General features: G+C 40.8%; 2 protein-coding genes and 1 long non-coding RNA gene across 5 annotated transcripts in view; all 3 read right to left on the bottom strand.

The window, feature by feature from the left end:
- Positions 1 to 1,353, bottom strand: part of abl2 (c-abl oncogene 2, non-receptor tyrosine kinase) — a 35,593-nt gene extending 34,240 nt beyond the window's left edge. For all 3 annotated transcript variants that reach the window (XM_080771330.1, XM_080771326.1, XM_080771327.1), the window contains exon 1: positions 982 to 1,353. In XM_080771330.1, the coding sequence (XP_080627456.1) occupies positions 982 to 1,183 (202 nt within the window). In that variant the 5' untranslated portion in view covers positions 1,184 to 1,353. The remainder of the gene's footprint in view (positions 1 to 981) is intronic.
- A 1,469-nt stretch (positions 1,354 to 2,822) lies between these two features.
- soat1 (sterol O-acyltransferase 1) lies at positions 2,823 to 13,702 on the bottom strand. The gene is made up of 16 exons (XM_080770210.1): positions 13,644 to 13,702; positions 12,963 to 13,127; positions 11,026 to 11,084; positions 9,734 to 9,882; positions 9,456 to 9,515; positions 9,234 to 9,341; positions 8,111 to 8,396; positions 7,437 to 7,515; positions 7,212 to 7,296; positions 6,369 to 6,414; positions 6,121 to 6,247; positions 5,911 to 6,008; positions 5,723 to 5,821; positions 5,419 to 5,554; positions 5,162 to 5,307; positions 2,823 to 3,738 (listed from the first exon to the last, which is right to left on the bottom strand). Exons 2-16 carry the CDS (start codon positions 13,117 to 13,119, stop codon positions 3,667 to 3,669), a joined length of 1,707 nt encoding a protein of 568 aa, XP_080626336.1. The 5' UTR covers positions 13,120 to 13,127; positions 13,644 to 13,702; the 3' UTR covers positions 2,823 to 3,666.
- Positions 13,703 to 20,848: 7,146 nt separating this feature from the next.
- LOC308319881 lies at positions 20,849 to 21,494 on the bottom strand. The gene is made up of 3 exons (XR_013964496.1): positions 21,386 to 21,494; positions 21,011 to 21,064; positions 20,849 to 20,904 (listed from the first exon to the last, which is right to left on the bottom strand). It is a non-coding gene; the product is annotated as an uncharacterized lncRNA (long non-coding RNA).
- Between the last annotated feature and the right edge of the window lie 550 nt (positions 21,495 to 22,044).

The following is a 22,044-nucleotide window of genomic DNA, read 5'->3' as shown; positions in this document are numbered from 1 at the left end:
GGTTCAGACTGAAGAACATGAGAGTGATAGATGCTCAGTGAGGCAAATAGCCTGCATCCTGCATCCTTAGACTCACTAAATTGAGAAAGGACGCAATGATTTCACCCTCTGGCGGGGGTCCTGGGATGCAATACTGTACATTATATTGAAAACCTATTTACATCACTGGATGTAAATAGGTGCTAGGTGAGGGAGCAACTGTAACCTGGTGCTCTAACATTCTTAATGGAACAACTTAGTGTGGAATATTTCTGTAAAACCGGATTCATTCCACAACAACACAGAACAGAACTATAGATCTGCTCTGAGACAATTGTGAACACTTTAGACTTGATAAGATGTTGCCAAGTATGAGCCTGGTGGTAGAAATTGGTAATACTCTCCTTTTAACTTAGAAATTGAAAGATCACAAGGTCCCTATAGAATCAAAGGGTGCAGTGAACCAGTCATTTAGGACATTATCAGGCAGCAGCTGTAAGTGAGCATGTGAAAACCACTCGTTGTAGTAATGCGAGCCTGTTGTAGCTGCTATAGTGAGTTAATGGAGTGGAATTGCTACTCAATCCCCAGTGGCAACGATCATTGTTTACCAGGCGAAGTACCGCATGCCCCTTATGCAGAATACAGCTGTGCAATCCTCAGGTGACTGTTTCTTCCTATACATTATCAAACAGTCTATCTCTCAGGGCTGATCAGATCACATGGAATAACACACTCACACGTAGAACACACAGTAAACCTGAGGTGGTCGTGGTCATAACGGTGGTCAAATGCCTTTGTCTGCAACTTGCAAATAACCCAGTACTGAAGTTGATGACAAGTGGATTAGGCATGGATGGAAAGGTTGGTTGGCATTGCCATTTCCTATAACGCGTCCTAGTCACTCGACTATAGGAACCGCACACAAATCAGTCACACTGTAAACGACCCCCTTCTAGTTCTCATCACCACAGCCCTCTTTATAATGTGTCATATCCATACCTGAATGTTGTGTGAATATGTTGATCCCTGGGTCGGGCACGTTCACTGCTGCAGTCCTACCCGGTTGTGTCCCGGTGGTCATGCTGCTTTCCCGGGGTCTCCTCCCGGCGCTGCTGCCCCGGTTCCCCTTTACTTGGTGCGGCTGTGGCGGTTGCAGTCCGGTCGATGTGCCCTCCCCGACACGGCCTACCTGTTGTCCCATCCCCGCAGTTTGTGGTACCGATGATCGGGACTAAAGCGAGCAAACCCCCCCCTGCCCACCGTTGGCTCACATCCCCCAACTGGAGCGGCCTGTTCCGAATAGTGTTCCTCCTCAACCCCCTCTAGCTGCTAGCCTGTGTTAGCTCGCTAGCTAGTCACTCGGCTAGCGTTAGCAGTTATCAGTGAAACCCACCCACCCTGCCGCAAACAATAAATCCAAAACCCCGGCGTATGTCAACAATCCGCTGTATTCCAACGCCCCAGTGGATCGCAAGGTCACTGATGTGTTACCCGACGTCCGAGATTCAATGAAATCCAGACCGTTTCAGGATCGTTTGGCCGTTCTCCGGCCACTGCGCGCCCCCTCAGACGCCGCCATCTTTACCGCAGAATAGAACGAGATGTGTTTGGTTTCAACGGAGGAGAAGGAGGAGGGGGTTCGGTGTGATCCCCGGACAGGACGGTCACCTCCTCAACCCAACAACCCCAGTGGGCAGCGGCTCTGAACAGCCCTACTACTAGTACACACCGTGACATCCTCAGTTCATGAACTCTGACGGTGTGCAAAATGGAACCAAATGGAACCGTTACTCGGCCGTTACGTTTGCATGCTCCAGAGCCATAGAAATGCTCTAAGTTATTGTCTAGAAGTGATCTGTGAAATTGATTTGATTGATGCTTATTGCTCAGTCAGAATAATTTCTATTAGCCATGGTTCACATGACGCTCGTATTTAAGTCATGTTTCAGGTGAGTGCTGAACTTATAGTGAACTCGATCAGAGACTGTTAGAATTAAGTCCTGCTTTCAAAAATGTAATTAGGCAAAAGGTACAATTATATCATATATACAATAATAGTAAAACAAAAAATGAACCTAGGTGGTTGGTTGCACACTGGACGCGTTTTTCGGAAAACCGACGGAAAAACACCGCTAAAAATCGGAAAACGCGCACACTGCACACACTTGAACAGGTCAAAATTCATATCAGATCCTAGCGTGTCTATAGGTGAGACATGACCTTTGAGACTATATCTAAATGTCTCAATAGAACAGGAGAATAAAATACAACCACCCCAATTGTACAAGTTATGTTGTATAAACATACTCTACCATATTCATTAAAAAGTTACACAGTATTGCTTTAAGCGGCCTTTAGTAAACCTATGTGGTCAAGTGAGATCTAAGGAAAGTAAAAACTTGTGATACAGTGCCACCTTGTGGTTATACATGAGTAGAGAATTCTCATACTGAATGAAATGCACAATTCGGAAAGTAAAAAACACATCCATTCTGTATTAGAATAAATACATCACAAATTTATTGAATCTCCCATTGGAAATTGGTAATACTGATTGAAATTAATTTGTAATCTTGTACAAAAGCAAATGCAGTCACAAATGCAACTGCTGAGGTAGGTATAATTTCACCTTCCATTGGCTTGTAAATCCTCCCCAATGTGCTTTAAACTACAAAACATGTATGCTGTGTATCCAATGTCTAAATTAGTGACACTATACATTCTTTCACTGATCAGGTTTCAATAGTATTTAAGCAGTGAGCTGGAAAAGATACAATACTGGTCTAATCCAAAATATATCTACACATCTGCACTCACTGGACATACATTGATACTCTAAATATTGTTCTAGAATAAAATATATCTGAATAAACATGAAAATTTTAGATTGCAATTAGGGGTGGGCGATATGGAAAAATATAATCACAATATTTTTTCAAGCATCACGATACATGATATCACAAATCCACAATATTATATACACACACACACTAAACTGACTGAAAAGTTAATCGTTCACTGGGAACGACATTAGAAACATTATTCTTCTCTCCACCCTTTAAATCAATTCCAATATTAAACCTTAATTTTCTGTTTCAGTAAAGCCCAGTACCATTACAAATGTAAAAGGTAACAATCGTCTATTCTCTTTGCACAACACATACACAGCAGCACAGTATAAATCAGGCTTAAGTAGCCACTGAGGTTCAATTCAAGGTCTGGTGAAATCCTTAATTCTACAGTAAACCAAACAGTAGTTGTTTAGCAGGTTACTTCTCCATCACCAACAGCAGACCTTTTCATTTCAGACAATACAAAACTGCAATTGCTATTTTAGTCCATATGAATAATTACTGCATTTAGATACATTTTTCCATTAAACTGTGATGTCATCATATTGGCACAGTTTGTTTTCACAGACATGATCACAACAAAATAAACATTGGAATGTAGCTGAATTTGTTTCATTGTGGTATTCAATGTCCTTAGCAGAAATTACAATAAATAAGGCATCTTTGTGAATTTGCCAACAGAACAGAGGGGGTTCGGTTTTGGCAGATTCTTACAAGACCTCCAGTACATAGTTACAGTATAAATAATCAAGGCTTGTTGCCTCTCTGTCCACTTCTTGGTCACATTCATTCTGATCAGTGATTGATCTTTGTCAATCCGCTATGCGCACTGTCAAAGTGTGTCTGCGGGACTCCGATGGTCACAGCTCCACGACCGAGGTTTTAACAACTCTAGGAGGGAGGGCTGAAACAAAAACACCATGACACTTTAGTAAATACAACTCTATTCCATCTTACAGGCTTTGATACAATGTTATAAATACCAGGCACAATTTAGGCATTTAGCAGATGCTCTTAATCCAGAGTGATTTACAAATAAGCAAGAACACATGGTAATACTTCAAATACATACAAAATAGTCATCAAGAATCATAAAGAAGCCAAGAACCTATCTGTCTAAGAGTAGAAAATCTGTTCAGTAAAGCTACGAGTATACACTTGACTGACTGATTAAAATGCCATCTAAAATACATAAATTTAGCCTTTGCATATGCCTGTAAGGTCGTCGAGGCTAGTGCAAGTGCTACGAGCTAACATGGAGTCTTAAGCATAGAGTATTAAAAGGATAGAGACTAAACTGGCACGAAGCTCCGCCCCCTCCGCTATTCATGTCAGTGGAAGTTGCTCAGTGGCGTTTTGAAGCACCCGGAAGGCTGCCGGAAGTACTGTCTATTTCCGCATTTTTTCACCGATATCAGCATTTGGACACCAAAATTTGGTGTCCGGAAGTCAAGAAGTGCGGAAGTGCAGCTGGGCTTTAACATTGAGCGCTCGGTTGCACGGGGTTTCCTCGTCAAGAATCCACGGGTCCGCCTGCAGTCCTTCCTCTTACCACTAGGGACCAGCGCTTCAACATTGGAGTGCCTAGCTGGCCCCTTGGTCTTAAGAGGTGGGTTTCAGACTATGGCAGAAGATTGGAAGTTCTGATTTCATTTCATAGTTTTGGAGCTAGAAGAAAGAAGAGTCTGGGACGTGTGGAGTGGTCCCGGCTGTTTTAGTGAATTTTCTGCCAGCCTCCCTGTGTTGAATGATTTGAGCGAGCGAGGCAGGTTGTACAGTCGGATCAGACTTTGAAGATATTGGGGTGCCATACCTTTGGTTGCTTTGAAGACCAGCATCAGAGTTTTGCACTCTGTGCGGGCAGCAAGCAACCAGGAACACAGAACCAATGGAGGGAGCGGAGAAGGGAGGAGACATGGATAGTATTTGGGAGCCACTACCAAAATACTAGTGTATTTTCACTATGGCTGCCTGGTAAGTAAGTCTACAGTATATGGAGTCAACAAAAGATACAAAACAACACAGCATGTCTGTGTAACATACTCGTTAACGTTACCAAACATGCGTCTGACGAGCGAGAAAAATATAAAGGCTTGGAAATAATTAATTAATCCAGAATTGTGACTAGTACGTTAGTCATTGGTGACGAGTCCACTAGCTAACATTACTTAGCTAGCAGAATATTATTGACTAATGAATAACATTGTCCCATGGGAAACAAAACACACAAACAACCCAGCAATTATAAAACCATGACCATATTATTCTTGAGATCCACATGATATTGATCATTATTTTTGACAGTCTGGATTAACTAGATAATTTACCTCCTCCAGGGGGCAATGTCGCTGGGCATACCACTCCTGAGAGTACAGACAGATTATGACCCCTTGACCGAGGAAGAGAGATGTCCACATGATTATGTTCCAGATGGGGCCTTTCCTCTGGTCATGAAGGATGAAGTTAAACATCACTGTTGAGAAGAGGAGGAAGAGAAGAGGTAGACTACAGTAGTGGAAACCTTCAATAATTATGTGTCAAAGTCTTATGCATTTGTAATGGGTGTTGATGTTATTCCTCTTACTTCCGAAGCACATAAAGAGACAGAATAGGACGGGGTAAAAGAAGCCAAAGCAGATGGCCAGAATGTATTCATGGACCACCGCAGACACTGTAAAGACAATAAACATGGCTCCTGCTCGGAAGCGCTTCTGTGATATCTAGAATGACAAACAGGGAGGGGAGAGAGAGAGAAAAGAGAAGAGTCTTTAACATTGATTATTTGTATCAGCAGCAGAATATTGCCAATTGAGTTGTACATGAATAATAATCTTTGCATTGCAATAATATTTGCATTGAATTAGCATAGATGGCAAAAACAAACTCACCCACAAAAAGTCCCGGTACACATAGTAATACAGCCAGTCATGGACAACTACATTCCAAGTGCGATAGTAATTGGCAAAGGATGTCGAGTTCCACCAATCCTTGCAAATGCAAAACAAAGCAATACTTAATGACAATTTAGTTTTAGATGACGAGAGTGACTCTACAGGATCTCTCTTGAGAAAAGTACCTTGTAAAACATGCGGTCAGCAAAGCGAAGCATCTCTGCAAATGCATTGAGCCAACAGTGGAGGAAGGCAAAGAATGCCAGAAAGAGAACCAACGCTCCTACAGGAGAGGCAATAAGACAGGTAATTTGTCAGTGTTATCATTACAATACATTACACTGAACAAACATTTAACAGCTATACAGTTTATCCATTAGATAGGATGAGCCTACCTGGCAGGATTGAGTTGAAGACACAAAGAACCATGGCCCTCACGTCAAACAGCCCCCGACTGATGCGGAACTGTGGTATGCACAGTCGCACAAACACATAATATGCATAGAAAAGACAACCAAGCACCTGGAGTGTCAGAGAGATGTGGAGAGAGAGACTTATCAATTTCCAGAAACCAGAGCCTGGTTTTACATAATGCCACAGTGAGCAACACATTAGCTTAGAGTTGCACAACTGAGATAGTTACCTGTAAAAACTTTGTGGCGACATAGCCCCACCTGATTACTGGATTCCTGCCAAAACAAATGAGATACAAAGACTGATACAACATATGGGTTATAGTTAGTTTATTCTAAAACGGTTAGTCCCAATACTTGATTCTGATTGGCTGGTTAGTCACATGACTGTCAAATTTCACCGATAACACACACACCTTCAATCACTTTATATCATTCTCAGCTGATTCCGCATCTCTGTAGCTGTACTGGGGAACGGGAGTGCTTGATTGCCTTACAAACCCATGACGTGCGGGCGTCTAAGCTGAGAAAAAGGACTGTCTAAAGAGGACGTGAAGACCGTACAGGCGACGCCATGTTGCTCCATGGTGCTCCATGGAATGAAAGAAACATGCGCAATGGGCTATATGCAGCCAACACTTCCGTGTTCAGCTTCCTTGGTCTCAACTGCGCATGTTTCTTTCCTTCCATGGAGCACCATGGAGCAACATGGCGTCGCCCGTACGGTCTTCGCGTCTCGTCCTCTTTAGACAGTCCTTGAGCAAAACAAGGAAGTGATGTGGCTCGCTCTGGTGGCACAAAGCGTAGCTACTTTTGTGAATTTAGTTTTATTAGGTCTCAGGTTACTGGGTATTTTACAATGGCTGGGAGGGTAGAAGCCATACCTGCGTCGCCCCTAGCCAATGTAAAATACCCGGTAACCTGAGACCTCTCGTGGCTTATTGCTTAAATCTATGCACGTATCCAGAGGCCTTACCAGTTTTATATTACAATACATCTAAATTACTTTATAGGACAGTGAGGAGTGCCTCCAAAAATATCAATGATAACATTAAAAAAAGCAAATGATTTACCTGGGGTACTTGTCTCTGTAGATAAGAGTGGGGGCAAACAGGAAGTAGAGATACTGAGAAAACTGAGGGACAACCGGACCTGGACCTGGAGATGGGAGAGAAGACAACTCACCAATCAAGCAACACGACAATAACGGAGCACAGAAATAGTTTCTACTGAATACAGAACAGTAAAATTGCCAACTAAGCCAATAGTGTATAGCAACAGGCATGCCACATACATACTGGTTTTGTCTTTTGCCCAGGAAAGGACTCTGGGTACATTCTCTCTGACAAAGGAGTGGACCTTCATAATCAGACGCACCTGGATTCAGGTAAAAATACACAGATTACAGAAATTAAAGCTATACTCTGTAATGTTCATGTCCTACAGTATGCCATATTCAAACCACACACACGCTGAAAGTTACGCCACTGAACTAATAGAGAATGCCCGAGTGTTCTGGGAGAAATTTAATTTAGACCTCCAGCCAGTACCGCCTGACAATATTGGCGAAATGTCTCAATAGAAGAGTAAAGAGACTAAATACAACCACTGCAATTTCTATTGTATTAATATACTCTACCATACAGATTGCCAATTAATTCAGCCACAGTATTTAGAAGTATTAAGTCCTACAGTTCGACTTGTTTATGTTTGCTACACACCAGAGTGCTTGTGTGTGTATGACAACAAACCACACATAACCCTGCTGTTCAGTAGCACCCGTTTATTCATTCCCCAAACATATAAATGTACAACAGACGGTAATAGAAGATGTAAAAATAAAACATCTTTGTTCATAAAATCATGAAGACTAAACCATCAGGACTATCACAATTTTCTATTTTTGATAACTTACATATGATCACGATATGTAGCAACAGAGACAGAATTAATTTGTCAGTCACCGGTTTACCTGCTCCAGTATAACGGCGAAGCAGGATGCCGGTGGCAAGGCATGGCTGACCACCACATAGGTAGGCAGGAAACCCAGGCCTACAGCGTGGTACACCAAGAACAGTGAGCCCAACAGCATGGTCCAAAGCCTGGGGTTGCTGCAAGGCTCCGACTGACTCTGTGCCCACAGCTGGAAGAGGGTGTAGGGAACCACAAGCACAGAGAGGAACATGCAGATCCATGTACACACCACCAGGGGGAACTGTCCAAATGCATAGACCAGTAGGTCAAAGTCCAGTACTAGCCTGAAGCAGAGAGACAAAGACAAAACACCTCCTAGAGATGAGACTTTGACTCTCTTTCAACAAGACAGGGGGTGAAAAACGTCTCACCATCAGAATTTGTTATGATTTAATAATCACAATCCATGACTGAAGGACAGCAAGCTCATTTAGTTAGTTTATTTATCTCACTCATGATTTAACACAGAATTTTATAGTTAGTTTATCTATCTCACTCACGATTTAACACAAACGTTTTACAGAATAAAGGTTAAAGGACCACTACACCACTTTTTTGTAGTGGTTTTGTAGGAGTTTCCCTGGTTGGACGTAGTGCGTGGAAGGAACACGTTATTCCAACCAGTTCCTTTCCCCTCCATCAGGCCAGGGGGAGGCAGTTTAGAGACCAGGATTACTGCATGTTGTATGTGAGGGTACCTATACCTACCCTAGGGGACACGGGGAGAACATGCAAACTCTACACAGAAAGGCCCTTCCGCCAACCCCGCCTCGGGTATGGGCACTGATGACGCGGAGGAGGAAACACGCCGCCAGCACCCACAGCATCCTGAGCGGGAATCGAACCCAGGACCTTCTAGCTGTGAGGCGACAGCACTACAAACTGTGCCACCGTGCCCCACAGAACAATATGTTTAACACATTTATAGTAGTTATCCCTTAACAAATAGTATTTTATAATAACTACCATTTATAATGAAGTCATCAGTTTTATATATGTGAAGTGGTTGCTCCATAAAAACAAATATTATATTGTTGTACACATAGGAGCAACAACAGACAAAACCCCACCAATTCACACGTATCACTGTACCAATGTACCATCCAGGTTGTGCATCTTACCTGCCTTCATCGATGAAGTCAACCACCAGAGTGCTGAGGATGAACAGGATTAGGAGGGCGATGAACATGTGGTAGATGGTCCTGATATGGTTCACCTCAAACAGCTCACTGTGGACAAACAAGGAATACAGAGAAAGTAGGAACACACATACTGTACAGTATGACTACATGGATATACAGACACAAGCTTCATACATAAGATATACATTTTCTTTAACTCACTCTAAGAGGGACCTGCGGTTGACAAACTGCTTGCCCGGGCCATGGGGTGGACGGAGATGCCTAAAAAGGGAGACAACCGCAAGTTGCAGTTTTATCAAGCAAAGAACAGGATTGTATGAATCAGTATAGATGTTTGAAAGAATGAGTGCATGATATACAAGCTCACAAATCTACTGTTTTCAGTGCACTCAGGCTTATGTTCAGACAGTCAGTGTGTGACTTTGTAAGGAACACCATCTGAGTCAACATACAGGAAAGATGGTGAAAATGTGCAATACCGTTGTTTGCTCCTCTCTTTGTCCGACAGATGGGGTGAGAAGACAGCAGGCACAGGAGCAGGTTCTAGGCTGGCCGACTCCTCAATCAGACTTTCCATAAACTCATTTACATGGCAGTCAAATTGACGTATCAGGTCACTTTTTAAGTACTGAAGAGATAAGACAGGCACAGATAAATGTTCATATAAAAACGAAATTACGGTACATGTAGTAATGTAAAATGTTTATAGTTGCGTTTTAAAGGACAACTTTAGTTTTTTTTTCAACCAAGGTTCATGTTTTAGGTCGTGATTAGAGTAAGTAAAAAAAAATCTTCTCATTTGCTGCTCTTTCGTTTTAGGGATTTAAGCCGTTTTTGACAGAGGGAGGGGACATTCGAGCATGGGGCTAAATATGTATTTCTTTACAAAATTTTAATAGCGATTTCTTTTATTATTTACTATAGTCCTACTACACTCCAAGAAATTACATCTGGCCACAAAAGATCATGGGATCTACAGAATGTGTCAAACAAGCCTATGACACACAGTGTGGCTTCCCCCCAGTAGGCTACATTCACATTCAGTAGATCCTGTGATATTTTGTGGCCAGATGTAATTTCTTGGAGTGTAGTGGGACTATAGTAAATAATAACCTAAAACATAGCAGTTTACTAACCCATTGTTTATTATAAGGTTGTAGCTCCTGTGTTTATTTATATGTTGGATCTGATCTACAGTAGATATTTATTTGAATGCACATTGTATGTGACCCTGACGAAGGCTTATTGCCGAAACACGTTAATCCTCCCTTTTGTGTAATGATCTTTGCCATGCCTTAAAGCTTACAATAAAGGCTTTTTCACTTCACTGGAACAGAGTGCCTTGGATCCTCTTCTTTATTCGCACATTGTATGTATATTGTTTTTTCTTCGCCACACATCCACTCAAGACTTCATCATGTGTGACACAAGCACACATATCTCACTAAATGATTTCATACACATCTCATAAGGAACGCAATGTAATCAAGCAGTGAGATACTGATTGAGCTTTTTGCATTTATTCTTATGCTGATCCAGCCATATCATATCATGAGCCATGTCAATCAATCTTAGAGTCTCTTAATGTATGGCTGATTGTTTGAAAGATGGTCATCACATCACCAATCACATCATATGATAGATAATGGCTTACTCAATTTCACATCTCTTCGTATTGTACAGCACTGGTGCGAAGAAAAGTGGTTTCGTGGAGCATTCTCTCTGAGATAAAGATGGAGTCTTTTCCAAATCCATAATTTGATTGACTGACCTCTGCTTTTCTCTTAAGCTGTAGTTTCTTGCTGATTACACGTTCAACTTCTATTTTTCCTGAAATGATATGGAAAGCAAAGCCTGCAGTAAGCCAACAGTGATAACAAATTACATTACTAACCAAAATATAAAGTTTCCTGCTGCCACCAAATCACTCCAAGGAGATTCTGCTTAATCAACTCCTTTGCAGTATGTGTTCTCTGCTAAACAAGTAGACTACAGAGAGACGATACAAAAAAGACAAGTTACAAGTTCATCTTGTGTTATAGTAAATGTTAGCCAATAGCAAGTGTCACACAGCAAAGTTCAGGGTAGCTGAATTGACTCAACTTAAGTCATATTTAACTAGTTATAAAAAGGACCTCATGTTACCAAATCTCAACAGGAGGAGTTGTTCTCCTCCACACAGGCTACGGTTACCCAAGATTTCATCATCAATAAACAGACAACTGGTTGTCTGCACAGACCAAGTGAGTAAGTAAGTACTGATTTGCTTTAAGGTCATCTCAGGCCATTCCATGTCATTCCTGGATGTCTTTTTACTAGGTCAGGTTTTTTTCTGAAAGCAATGAGCAAATAAGCCACTCCTCATGACTCTCATGACTAAAGACTTGAGCAATCCTTGCGAGAGGATTTGCGTGATGAGGTATGGTTGTGGAAGCAATTACCTTGGTTGAATAATTATGTAAAATGGCAACTAAATGCCATCATGACTTACATTTTGTTTGATATCATCAAGTGATTGACAACGACCTCCCCGAACACTTGAGAGCCCCACAATACACCATGCTTTTAAAAATGGACTCAAAACATACCTTTTCGTTTTGTAATCAACTGAGGAGTGTTGCTAATGACTTGTACACACTGCACGATATTTGCTCCGATTATGCCGTCGATTATTTATTATTTATTTTTGGCGCTCGCCGACAAAACTCCTGATCTGACGTAAGATAGGGCTTTGATCGCCGAGTTTTTGCTCGCTGTGTGTGAAAGGAGCTGCGAGAAGATCCACCACCGATAAACGTGTTCGCCGACGCCTTCCCGAGCATTTCTGAATAGCTAGCGGCATCCTGCGCGTACGTGTCGTGTCGAGATGTCAAAATGAATTGGAATAAAAAACAAATTATGTAGCCTATATGTATCGGGTCTGGATCGCATCTTGGTGAACTCTTGCAGTGTGTGATGCCTAGCCTGCGACCAATCGTTTAGTGTGAAAGCCACAAAGACAGTCGATAAAAGGTTTTGGCTAAGGTTCATTTGGGGGAAAGTTTTTACAGTAGCTTTATTTAACAACAAATGTGGAAATTTCTGGTTCACTTTGCAATGCTCTGTTCAGTTGGTTCAGCATGAGCAGTGATTAGTCTACTTTTGCTTTTAAACCCCATCATATTTTTAACCATCTCCCTCACTATCATCAGATGATTCAATGGTTGATTTAACTCAGTCAACACTATCTCACAAGATATGAGTCAAAGCTTTTTAGCATTTTTAGAGATATCCAGCCATAAATTTGTTAAGGTCAACACAGGGACAAAAGAAGAATGTCAATAGAATTGAACGTCCACTTAGATTTTGCAATCGCTCACGCAAATGCAAAGCATCAAACATGGAAAATGTGTTACTTTGTTCAAATGTTCATGTCTGGTTTACATTGGTGTACAAAGTACAGCCCAAAATCCTTTATCGTCTGCAACATACTGTCTGTCAGTGTCACCACAACCTCATAATCAGTTCATTGACAATCTGTGACACCATAAAAAGGTTTATTTACATATTGAACCCTTAACTTAAGATAAGAGCTGTAATGTCTCAATTCTAAAAGTATAGTGTGATTAGAGTTCAAATTACACATTTTCCTTTGTAGAATAAATTCTTCCCATTTCTAATCTCACACACACACACACACTTTTTTTTTCATTATTCAGTCAGCCTCACCATTGCTGGTTGTGTTTTCATCTCCACAGTCTGGTTGGTCAGTTGTTCCTTCACTGCTCTCCTCAACAATGGAGTTGGAATTGAAATCAGAGAAGATTGGCATCCTGGGGAGAGCTCTACTCCGGGACCGCAAACCATTGTCGTCCTCACTCGCCATCCTGTAAACTATCAAGGAAAGTTGAACTTGCAAACTACTGGTCAAACTTGATATTATAAATATCAAGTCAGTGCGCTTCTAATTGCTTTACACCTGACCATTCACACGAACGTTTGTCTAACAAGAAAACTCATGAGAGTCCCAGGGATGGTTTGATTAGCAGTACTATAGTAGTAGGCTACAAATGAAGCCCACTTGGCAATGAAATCAGTCACAGCATGACAGAGATACAAAGCTAATAGATACAGTAGCTCACTACAGCCAGAATGACAACAAGTGTGACATAGTGAACGCTAAACAGCTAGCTAAGCCAGCAAGCTACTCCTAGTAAACATGTTGGTTTCATCATGTCAACAGTGTCAGTATTAGTAGCCTACGTGTGGCAGCTTGGCAAAATGAGAAAACGTTAACTTGTAGCCGCGACAATATCCGTCGCCCCGGCGGCTAGCAAACAGGTTGATACAGAGTAGGCAGTGGCATCAGACATTCACACAAGAATATCTCGCTCTCTCCTCAATGCTTACTTGATTGATTCTCCGTGCAGCGGCAGGTCCCTCAGTTTAGTCAAAGTCAACTACTCGACCTCCAAACGCACACACATAAATGTTAAGTTGTCAAGAAGTCAGCTGTCCAGTGTCTTGAAATCAGATCGGCAGCAGTGCTACTGAATCCTGATCACCTCCTTCCCACTATGTAAATAATGAAGTGATGTGATGAGCAGCTCGGTGATTGGCCAAAATATCTCTCCTCCTGTTCTACGTCACGTCACCGTTGCCTCTTCATCCACGTTTCATTTACAGTCTTCTTTTGTTATGAGACGGTAGACCCCCCCCCCCCCCCACTCCCACCCCCCTAAAACAGCATGCCCACATGATCCCAGGTTGGATTGTTTTCAAATTTCCATTGCGATGTGTGTGAGATGATGATGATGATCCAGGGAAGGTCCTCGAAGTAAGAAATAAGTAAGGGAAGGTCATGGCAAGGTGTATGTTGCACGCAAAAACACTCCAGGTGCACGGCTTCAATGAAAAGATGCTGATGAATGCTTAAAACAGTGACGGTGAGGCAAATAACCTGAGTGCTGGCTGGCCTGTTCCTCTTTTCATTAAAAGACAATTGCGTCACTTGGCTAGGCATAACACTTGCATAGCACTGTGCTATGATCCAGGGAATTTATTGGTAGGTCAACTCAAAACCCATACCACACTTACATAAAATCCAAGCCCACTTCAACACTGCATGCCTAGCCACCTAAAATGCCATGTCATGCCCACATGACCAAAACAGTCCAAACATGCCTATATACACCGATGCCAACACTGTGGAATGCCATGAACAACCTTTCTGTAACATCCTTAAGCATCCCTATTCTCTTAACCATCATGTTTCATAATTGTTAGGCTATATTACACTTCCCAAATATTCTGCTCAAACTACATTGAGCCCTATGATGGATACTCCCACATTGGAAATTATAACAATCTGTAAATGCTCTTTACAGATAGCAAAACCTGCACCATCCCACCAACATTTGCTGTCCAGAAGCTTCAAGTAAATAATTTAATTATATTATTTCATTTGGTACATCTGTAACTCTACTCTACTGTACTGTACAAGAGACATGCATGCAGTGCTTAATTATTCACAAGCCACAACAGAAAATGTACTGCTTCCTTCACATACACGTGTGATAATTCATATATTTCAAGGATCTATAACATGTTTATTAAAAAAGTATTCATTGTTTAACCATTCCTGAACATGTACACAAACATATTGCTTTGTTCCAAACATGGGCAATGCTGGGTGCATTTCTATTCACTTACTGTATAAAAACAAAAAACTAATTTCACATTGCCAAGCATTGAACATAAATGACGGTAAAGACCACAACCATGAAATTATAATATGACTATACAATACTATACAAAAAAAACAAAATCTGCATTGTAGCCCGTGAAACGTCTGGGATGAGAGAGATGCAAATGGCTTGTTTCACATGTTGATCTGTTTATTATGATAGTGCCTTAAATCATTCCATTAAAGGTGAGTAGACACAGAATGAGTAGGACTGTAGTTTTAAAAATTAAATTAAATCAAAATCAAGTTGCATGCAGGTCATTTCAGCATATAAATTATAATAATAACAACCCATGATCTATGTACAATCATTATACAGTCATTACAAACGTGTTTTACAATAAAATAAATAATATCCAGTAATGTAATCCTATATCAAAAATATTTCATGCAAATACAAACACAGGCTAAATTATCTATTTTGGTTGTGATAAAAAACACTTATTTACATTTAGTCAGTTAATTTTAACATTTCATCATGTCACATATGCACACATTTGTCACACAGATATGTGTGCACTGCACTCACATGCATGACTATGCTCTCACACACACGCGCACACGCACACGCGCACACACACACACACACACACACACTCTGCACTTCCTTATGCACGCATGCACGCACGCACGCACACACACACAACACACACACACACACACACACGCATTCACGCACGCACAACACACACACAACACATACATGCACACACGCACACACACATGCACAGAGGCTACAAGAAGCAGAGAGGTCCCACAGTAGCAGATATCTCAAGCTCTTGGAGAGATGTCCCTCTCATCTCCACCCCCAGGTCTCTGACGGGAAGGAGCTCCATATCACCTCGATGGAGCTCTGAGCTCCCTCGAACCTTCAGCACTACCTCCACCTGCTCAGTCATCAAAGAGACAGACAACCATACAGACATGTGAAGAGGACTTACTTATTTCTTACTGCACAGTAAAGTAAAGTAAAGTAAAATGATTGGTATTAAAGTAACTGCTGGAAATTATTTCTTTCAAATAGGAATCATGTAATTCCTATGATCTTTTACAGTTAAAGGAACACTATCACACTGTTGATGTGCATTCCTGATCAGCATATGGGTGAAGCTGAAAACTGACATAGGTCTATTTATTATTATACAGTATATTCAATGATAGTTCAGAGACACGCAGAACACTGCTCAGTTATACAGCTGCCAATGGAAAATGTGTCCTACAACAAATCTATCTAAGATACTTAAGTACTCAAGGTAGTCTTCAATGACTTACCTCACAACCATTCCTGGTCAAGGAGGTAAAGCAGGGACCAATCTCTGTACTGGAGTCTCCCAGGAAGTGGAACGTTCTATTGGTTGAGTTAATTTCAGAGGATTGGTTGGCTGGGCATCTGATTGTCACACTCTGAAAAGATGTGTGGCTGTGTAACCGTAGAAATCTCAGCTGGACAATGTCGAGACCAGCATACCCAAACTACAAGAGATAAAAAAATATGAATTTGAGTCACAAAGAAGAAACATTAATCCATGTCAGTTGTCAATTAGTTTGTCAGTTTTACCTTGTTTTCTCCAAGTAGTTGGCTGAACCACTGAACAGGCTTCGTTGCCTCTTTTTCCCATCTACCTGTAATCTGCAGACATGGGTGTTATATCACTACAGGAAAGCTCCATTGACCACAACATTACAATTTAGATATTTTGCATTATGCTCTAGTCTAAATTATGTACAGTACAAGACAGGCATACGTGGGAGGAATATGAGCTTTTAGAGTGCTACAAAGTAACTATGTTAGGTAAACATTTATAAAACAGCCTGGCTCCAGACCATAGACCCCACCCTCTCACTGGGTGGACGATTTCTGGCTTCAGTTTGATAATAAGACTAATAAGATCTGCCTAGACTCTAACAGACACTACTACCTAAATAACATACTTGGCATCTGTGGAAAAATAGCATAGATTTCTCTAAATAATGTAGCAAAAAAGTAAAAGAGTATTGACCATAAACAGAGTTTGAATAATTTTGTTAGTCATGTGACTGCTCGCCTCTCATCTGACTTGTTTCTACTAGTCAAGTCAATATAACTTTTAATTGTTTTTGGCTTTTTGCCTTTATTGATAGTGAAGATGGACAGGAAAGAGGGAGGGAGAGAAAGGTAGAGACATGCAGCAAAGGTCGTCATGAAAGGGACTCGAATACGCAAGGCGCTGTCAGGCCAGATCCTATATATGTGGAATGCGCCTGGACCAGTAGGCCAGCGGGCGCCCCAAGTCAATATCATTCTGAGCAGTGGAACGCGAGTATACGTACCTGTGACTGTAGAGGCGGTATGCATGTTGTTCCTCCGGCTGTAAAATTGCAGAACACTTGCACGGCATCATAAGGACAACCCTGGTTAGGATCCATATAGAAATACCCTGAAAGACAACGAACCACAGTTGCTTTAAAGTCACACAATTTAAGGCTGAATAAAATCCAAGTCTCAAGTCTAAAGCTCTACAGCAATGAACTGTTACCTCAGTTTGTTGGTTGCTCACATTGGCAGAATATTTTCATTTTTATTCACAAAAGTTGAATTTGACTAATAATGGAATTACAACTACGCAAACTAATCATAAGTGATGAAAGTTTAAAGGGACTAGGGGGCCAGGCCTATTATTACTGTATATTTTCTACCATATTTACTGTAGGAGAAAACTTTCGCAGACGTAGAAATCAGGCGTATGCACAGGTGCGTACTGTGTAGGCCAGTCGACATCAATGAACTGTGTATTTGCTCGGTACATGAGTATTTACTTATTTAATGACCTTCCTCAGGCATACCATATTTACTCAAAGCGATTCAATATGTATGACATGATTCAGACTATTCAAATGATATTGTCATAAAGTTATTACATAGCTTACCATCATTCAGGTGTGGGTATATGAGTCCCAGCTCATGGCATGTGGTACCAGGGCTATCCTTGGTTCCTTGCGGCTTGCTGAGGTATTCATGAGCCTCATCACTCACATATTCTGTCCATCTCCTGGACACTGAGCGGGGCTGTTATTGTGGAACCCATATATAAGTCAGTCTTTAGATATAACTTATTTATTTTTATTTTTATTGATTGATTGATTGACTGATGGATTACTTTAACAGTTTGCAAAAAGAGGCATGTGGCACAGAAAATAATGCTAAAAGGATAACCCAGATAAGTTCTTGTTTCCATTAGGGTCCTGTGTATTCAATTCATAACAACAACAATATTGTGTTTGTTGTCATGATTTGTCACGACAAGAGTTGGCTTCGTACGACGCTTATAAGGTCTTTAAATAAATACGTTTTGAAATGTCTATGGGAAAAATGCATTGGAAACAATTTCATGGGCCTGGCGTCGTCGTGAAAGGGGGCGGGACTGCGACACTCTATTGGGCGCTGCCTCTTGAGGTAAAGGAAACAAACAGCAGAGGGTGCTGTTTTTCCTTTGTTTTGTTTTGCCAATGGGTTCCCAGATTGTCAAACATCAATGATTCAATCACCACAATAAAGCCAATATTCATTATAAGGCATGCAACAAGTCCAATGACAGAATAAAGATATTGTGTTAATGAAGCATAGATGAGATTAAATATTATACCAACTTTTTGTAGTCCTCTTCTTCGTCCCAAAAGGATGAGCCTTTGCCTAAGTCTTTGCCTAGATTTAAGCCCCGGTCTTTGATTGGATCTGGGTCCAGCCCCTGATTTAGATCTTTGACTCATTCTTGGATTTGGTTTTGGTCTTTGATGGATCCTGCGTGAGCCTGGTGCACCTGGCTTCCCCTGTGGAATACATGAGTTTGTATTTGAAGCTTAAGGATGGTGAATTTAATTATTTTTTAAACAGCACTTCAGTGTTTGTATGCAACATTGAACCTAACTAATATACTGCCATCAAGCAGTAACAAAAAAACAACATTACATTATAATGTCAACATTGTGTTTTTAACAAATGGTCATTAGTTGACTTATTTAGTCTTACTGGTAATCCATGCCGGCCCTTAACTCCTTTTGGTCCTGTCTTTCCGTCAATGCCCTTCTGCCCCTGTAAAGAACCAAATACAGTCAAGGATGGGTAAGAATTTGAATACCACAGTTGTTATTTGGTTGGCACGAGGTACAGCAGTGCTGACTATCTGACTTGGATACTTGCCTTTTTTCCAAAGAGGCCCTGAAAGACAGATGTAACAGAAATTAATTGTGCAGAAACCACAGATAAATGTAAAACAAAAGGGCATATACTGTTGAAATGCAAGATATAAAATTGACATACAGGGATTCCAGGTAAGCCTTCACGCCCAGGTGGGCCACGGGGACCAATATCTCCCTGTACAAATGAATTATAAAAATGCCTCACATATGGATAAGAGCAAGAATTCAGTATGGAGTTATATGGTACACATTAAAATGCATGCACAAAGCAATATAGAACTAACCTGTATCCCTTTGCGACCTATTCTGCCTTTGAACCCCTTCAAACCTCGATTCCCCTGAGATCACAAAAACAATTGAGTTGTTTGCTTTTCAGACACAGTGTACCATTTTCTCTTTTGAAAATGTAAATAATAAAAGTAAAATTATTTCAACATACTTTTGGCCCATGTAGTCCGATTGGTCCTGGTATGCCTCTACGACCAGACAGGCCCTTTGTTTGAAACAGTAGATATGTCACAAAGCTTCTCAGGTGTCAAGTGGCATCCGAGGTTTCTCATTTATGTTTTTCAAGGACTAAGGCAGTAAAATCCTTTAACTATACAATAACCAATTTGAATTAAATATAAACTACATGCATTAAGCATTTAATTTGTTTAAATTGTAAAATATGAATAAATCAAATAAAAAAGTTATGTTCGACAGAGTAGTCAGCAACCGAGGCAATTGTATTTACCTTGCTGCCAATACGACCAGTTAAACCTTTTTCACCTCTCAGGCTTGGAAGACCCTATGTAGAAACGAGCAGTGATATACAGTAATTATAAATTACATTAACTGTAATCTTCTGTGTTAGCCAAGACCATTACAATATACCTTTGGTCCCACTGGTCCAGGTGGTCCCCATTTTCCTTTTGGTCCAACTTTACCCTGGATGATACAGCATTGAGGGAGTAAAATTAAAGTAGAAAAAAGCTCTATTTATACAATGCAATGTATGACTGATTTGAGACATACATAAAGGACATGGTGACTTTACTTTGAATCCTGTCACTCCTCTGTTGCCCCTCAGTGCAGGTAGCCCAGGTTTACCCTGAAAACGACCAATTTCCAATTTATCTCACAAAAGTACTAGCGGGTCAAAATATAACTGCTGTGAATGCTTGTTTGTGCCAATATATTCAGCCTGTATGCTTGAGTTTACAGTAGGATTGTATTCTGTATGTACATTATAAATGTTATACAGCTCACCATCGGGCCACGGGAGCCAATTATTCCAGGTGATCCTCGGAAACCAATATCACCCTTTGGATTAAGTATATGGGAGGAATGAGATGTAGGAATTATTGTGCAAACAACTGATAAATCAAAATCACAGAATCGATGTTACATTTATCTTACCGGATCTCCTGGATTTCCCTCCACCCCCAGTAAACCATCCAAGCCACCAACAGCCTGAGAACACAACCCAAAATGATATCAAAACAATCGGCAACATCAAATGATTAAATGAAATTCTGTTCACTGATCAGAATACTAATTGTTAATTTATTTCTATATACATTACAACCATGATGATCCCACAACATGAACTCTACCGAACATATAAAAACTCACATACTGCAGCACTAGTACTAACTAACTAACTAACTAAATTAAGTGTATTTGAACCATGTGGTCAAAAGGGATACTTGCGGGTTTTCCGTATTTTCCTGCAGGACCAGGTTTCCCTGGAGGACCTTGAGCTCCCTAGGCAATAGATTTGATTAGAGAGTTGGTGATTAGGTTTGATAAACAAAAGGAAGGTACTGGTAGTATACAATAGAGAGAACAATTATATATTATTGAAACTCACAGGTTTTCCAAGAACTGCTTTGTTTCCTTTTCTCCCTGTCAAAGCTTGTACTCCCTTCATCAAAGAAAACATAAGAAACACACCTCAGAATCCAACTACTACCAATAGTCATCAGGCACTAAAACTGCAATTCCTGGACAGTACACTGTACCTATTGTCAAGTGAAAATTCACATTGTCCTTTTAAATAAGGAGAAACTGCTGTATTTTTCAATCAATGGCATTTCTGAAATTCTACAGTGAGTCTAGAAAGGGTTTCATATGCACAAAGGTAAAGACATTTTATTCATCCATCTCGAAACCTTCAATTCAGGTAAAAACATGGACATCACAAGGTCACTTGACAACAGTGATGTCACTTGAAAACCCCTCTGACCTTTGACCCCTGTGTTCCTTTTTGTCCAGGGTGACCTGGAGGGCCATTGGGTCCAGGGCGACCTTTAACACCTGTAGAGCCAGAGAACCCCGTCTTTCCCACTGTGCCCTGAAAAAAATACACATTCACAAATACTGCAAATACTGTTCATATATCCTGATGATTGATTACTAGAGAATAGAAATAACACAACAGCATGGAGAAAAACACTGAGGAGTCAAACAGGTCATCGTACCATTGTACCTCTTGATCCAGACTCTGCTTTGGTACCCTTTTGACCTCGTAATCCCTGGCAATGGTAAAGGGGACAAGCATTGAAATTATGCAACTTGGATTACATCCCTAGATACTGTATCAAGTGTATTCTATTCTGCAATGAATATGCCATATTAAAGATGCCTATTATCCAGTAAGTAACAAATAAACATGAACCCCACGGTACCCACCATATCTCCTTTTTTGCCTAGGCTTCCTGGTTTTCCCCCGTCACCATGTTCTCCCTGAAACAAATAGCAGTCACACAGTGTTCAAAACAACCCATTAATGTAACTGCGCTGATCTGTATTAATGTATTGTATATTATACCTTTTGTCCAGCGTGTCCACTTTTGCCAAAAAACCCTCTGTTGCCTGGCAAACCCTGAAAAAGAAGAGGAAAGA

The sequence above is a fragment of the Protomyctophum bolini genome (assembly GCF_963924005.1).
Source record: "Protomyctophum bolini genome assembly, chromosome: 8".
Taxonomy (NCBI): domain Eukaryota; kingdom Metazoa; phylum Chordata; class Actinopteri; order Myctophiformes; family Myctophidae; genus Protomyctophum; species Protomyctophum bolini.
Note: the sequence above shows the minus strand (reverse complement) of the source record. Positions and strands in the feature narration are given on the sequence as shown.

Coding starts and splice junctions, on each gene's coding strand:
- soat1 (XM_080770210.1), bottom strand. CDS start 13,119: ATGGCGAGTGAGGACGACAATGGTTTGCGGTCCCGGAGTAGAGCTCTC. Junction 9,883..11,025: donor AGCTTAAGAGAAAAGCAGAG/GTCAGTCAATCA, acceptor TTATCTCTTCAG/TACTTAAAAAGTGACCTGAT. Junction 5,308..5,418: donor TCTCTTTATGTGCTTCGGAA/GTAAGAGGAATA, acceptor TCTTCTCAACAG/TGATGTTTAACTTCATCCTT.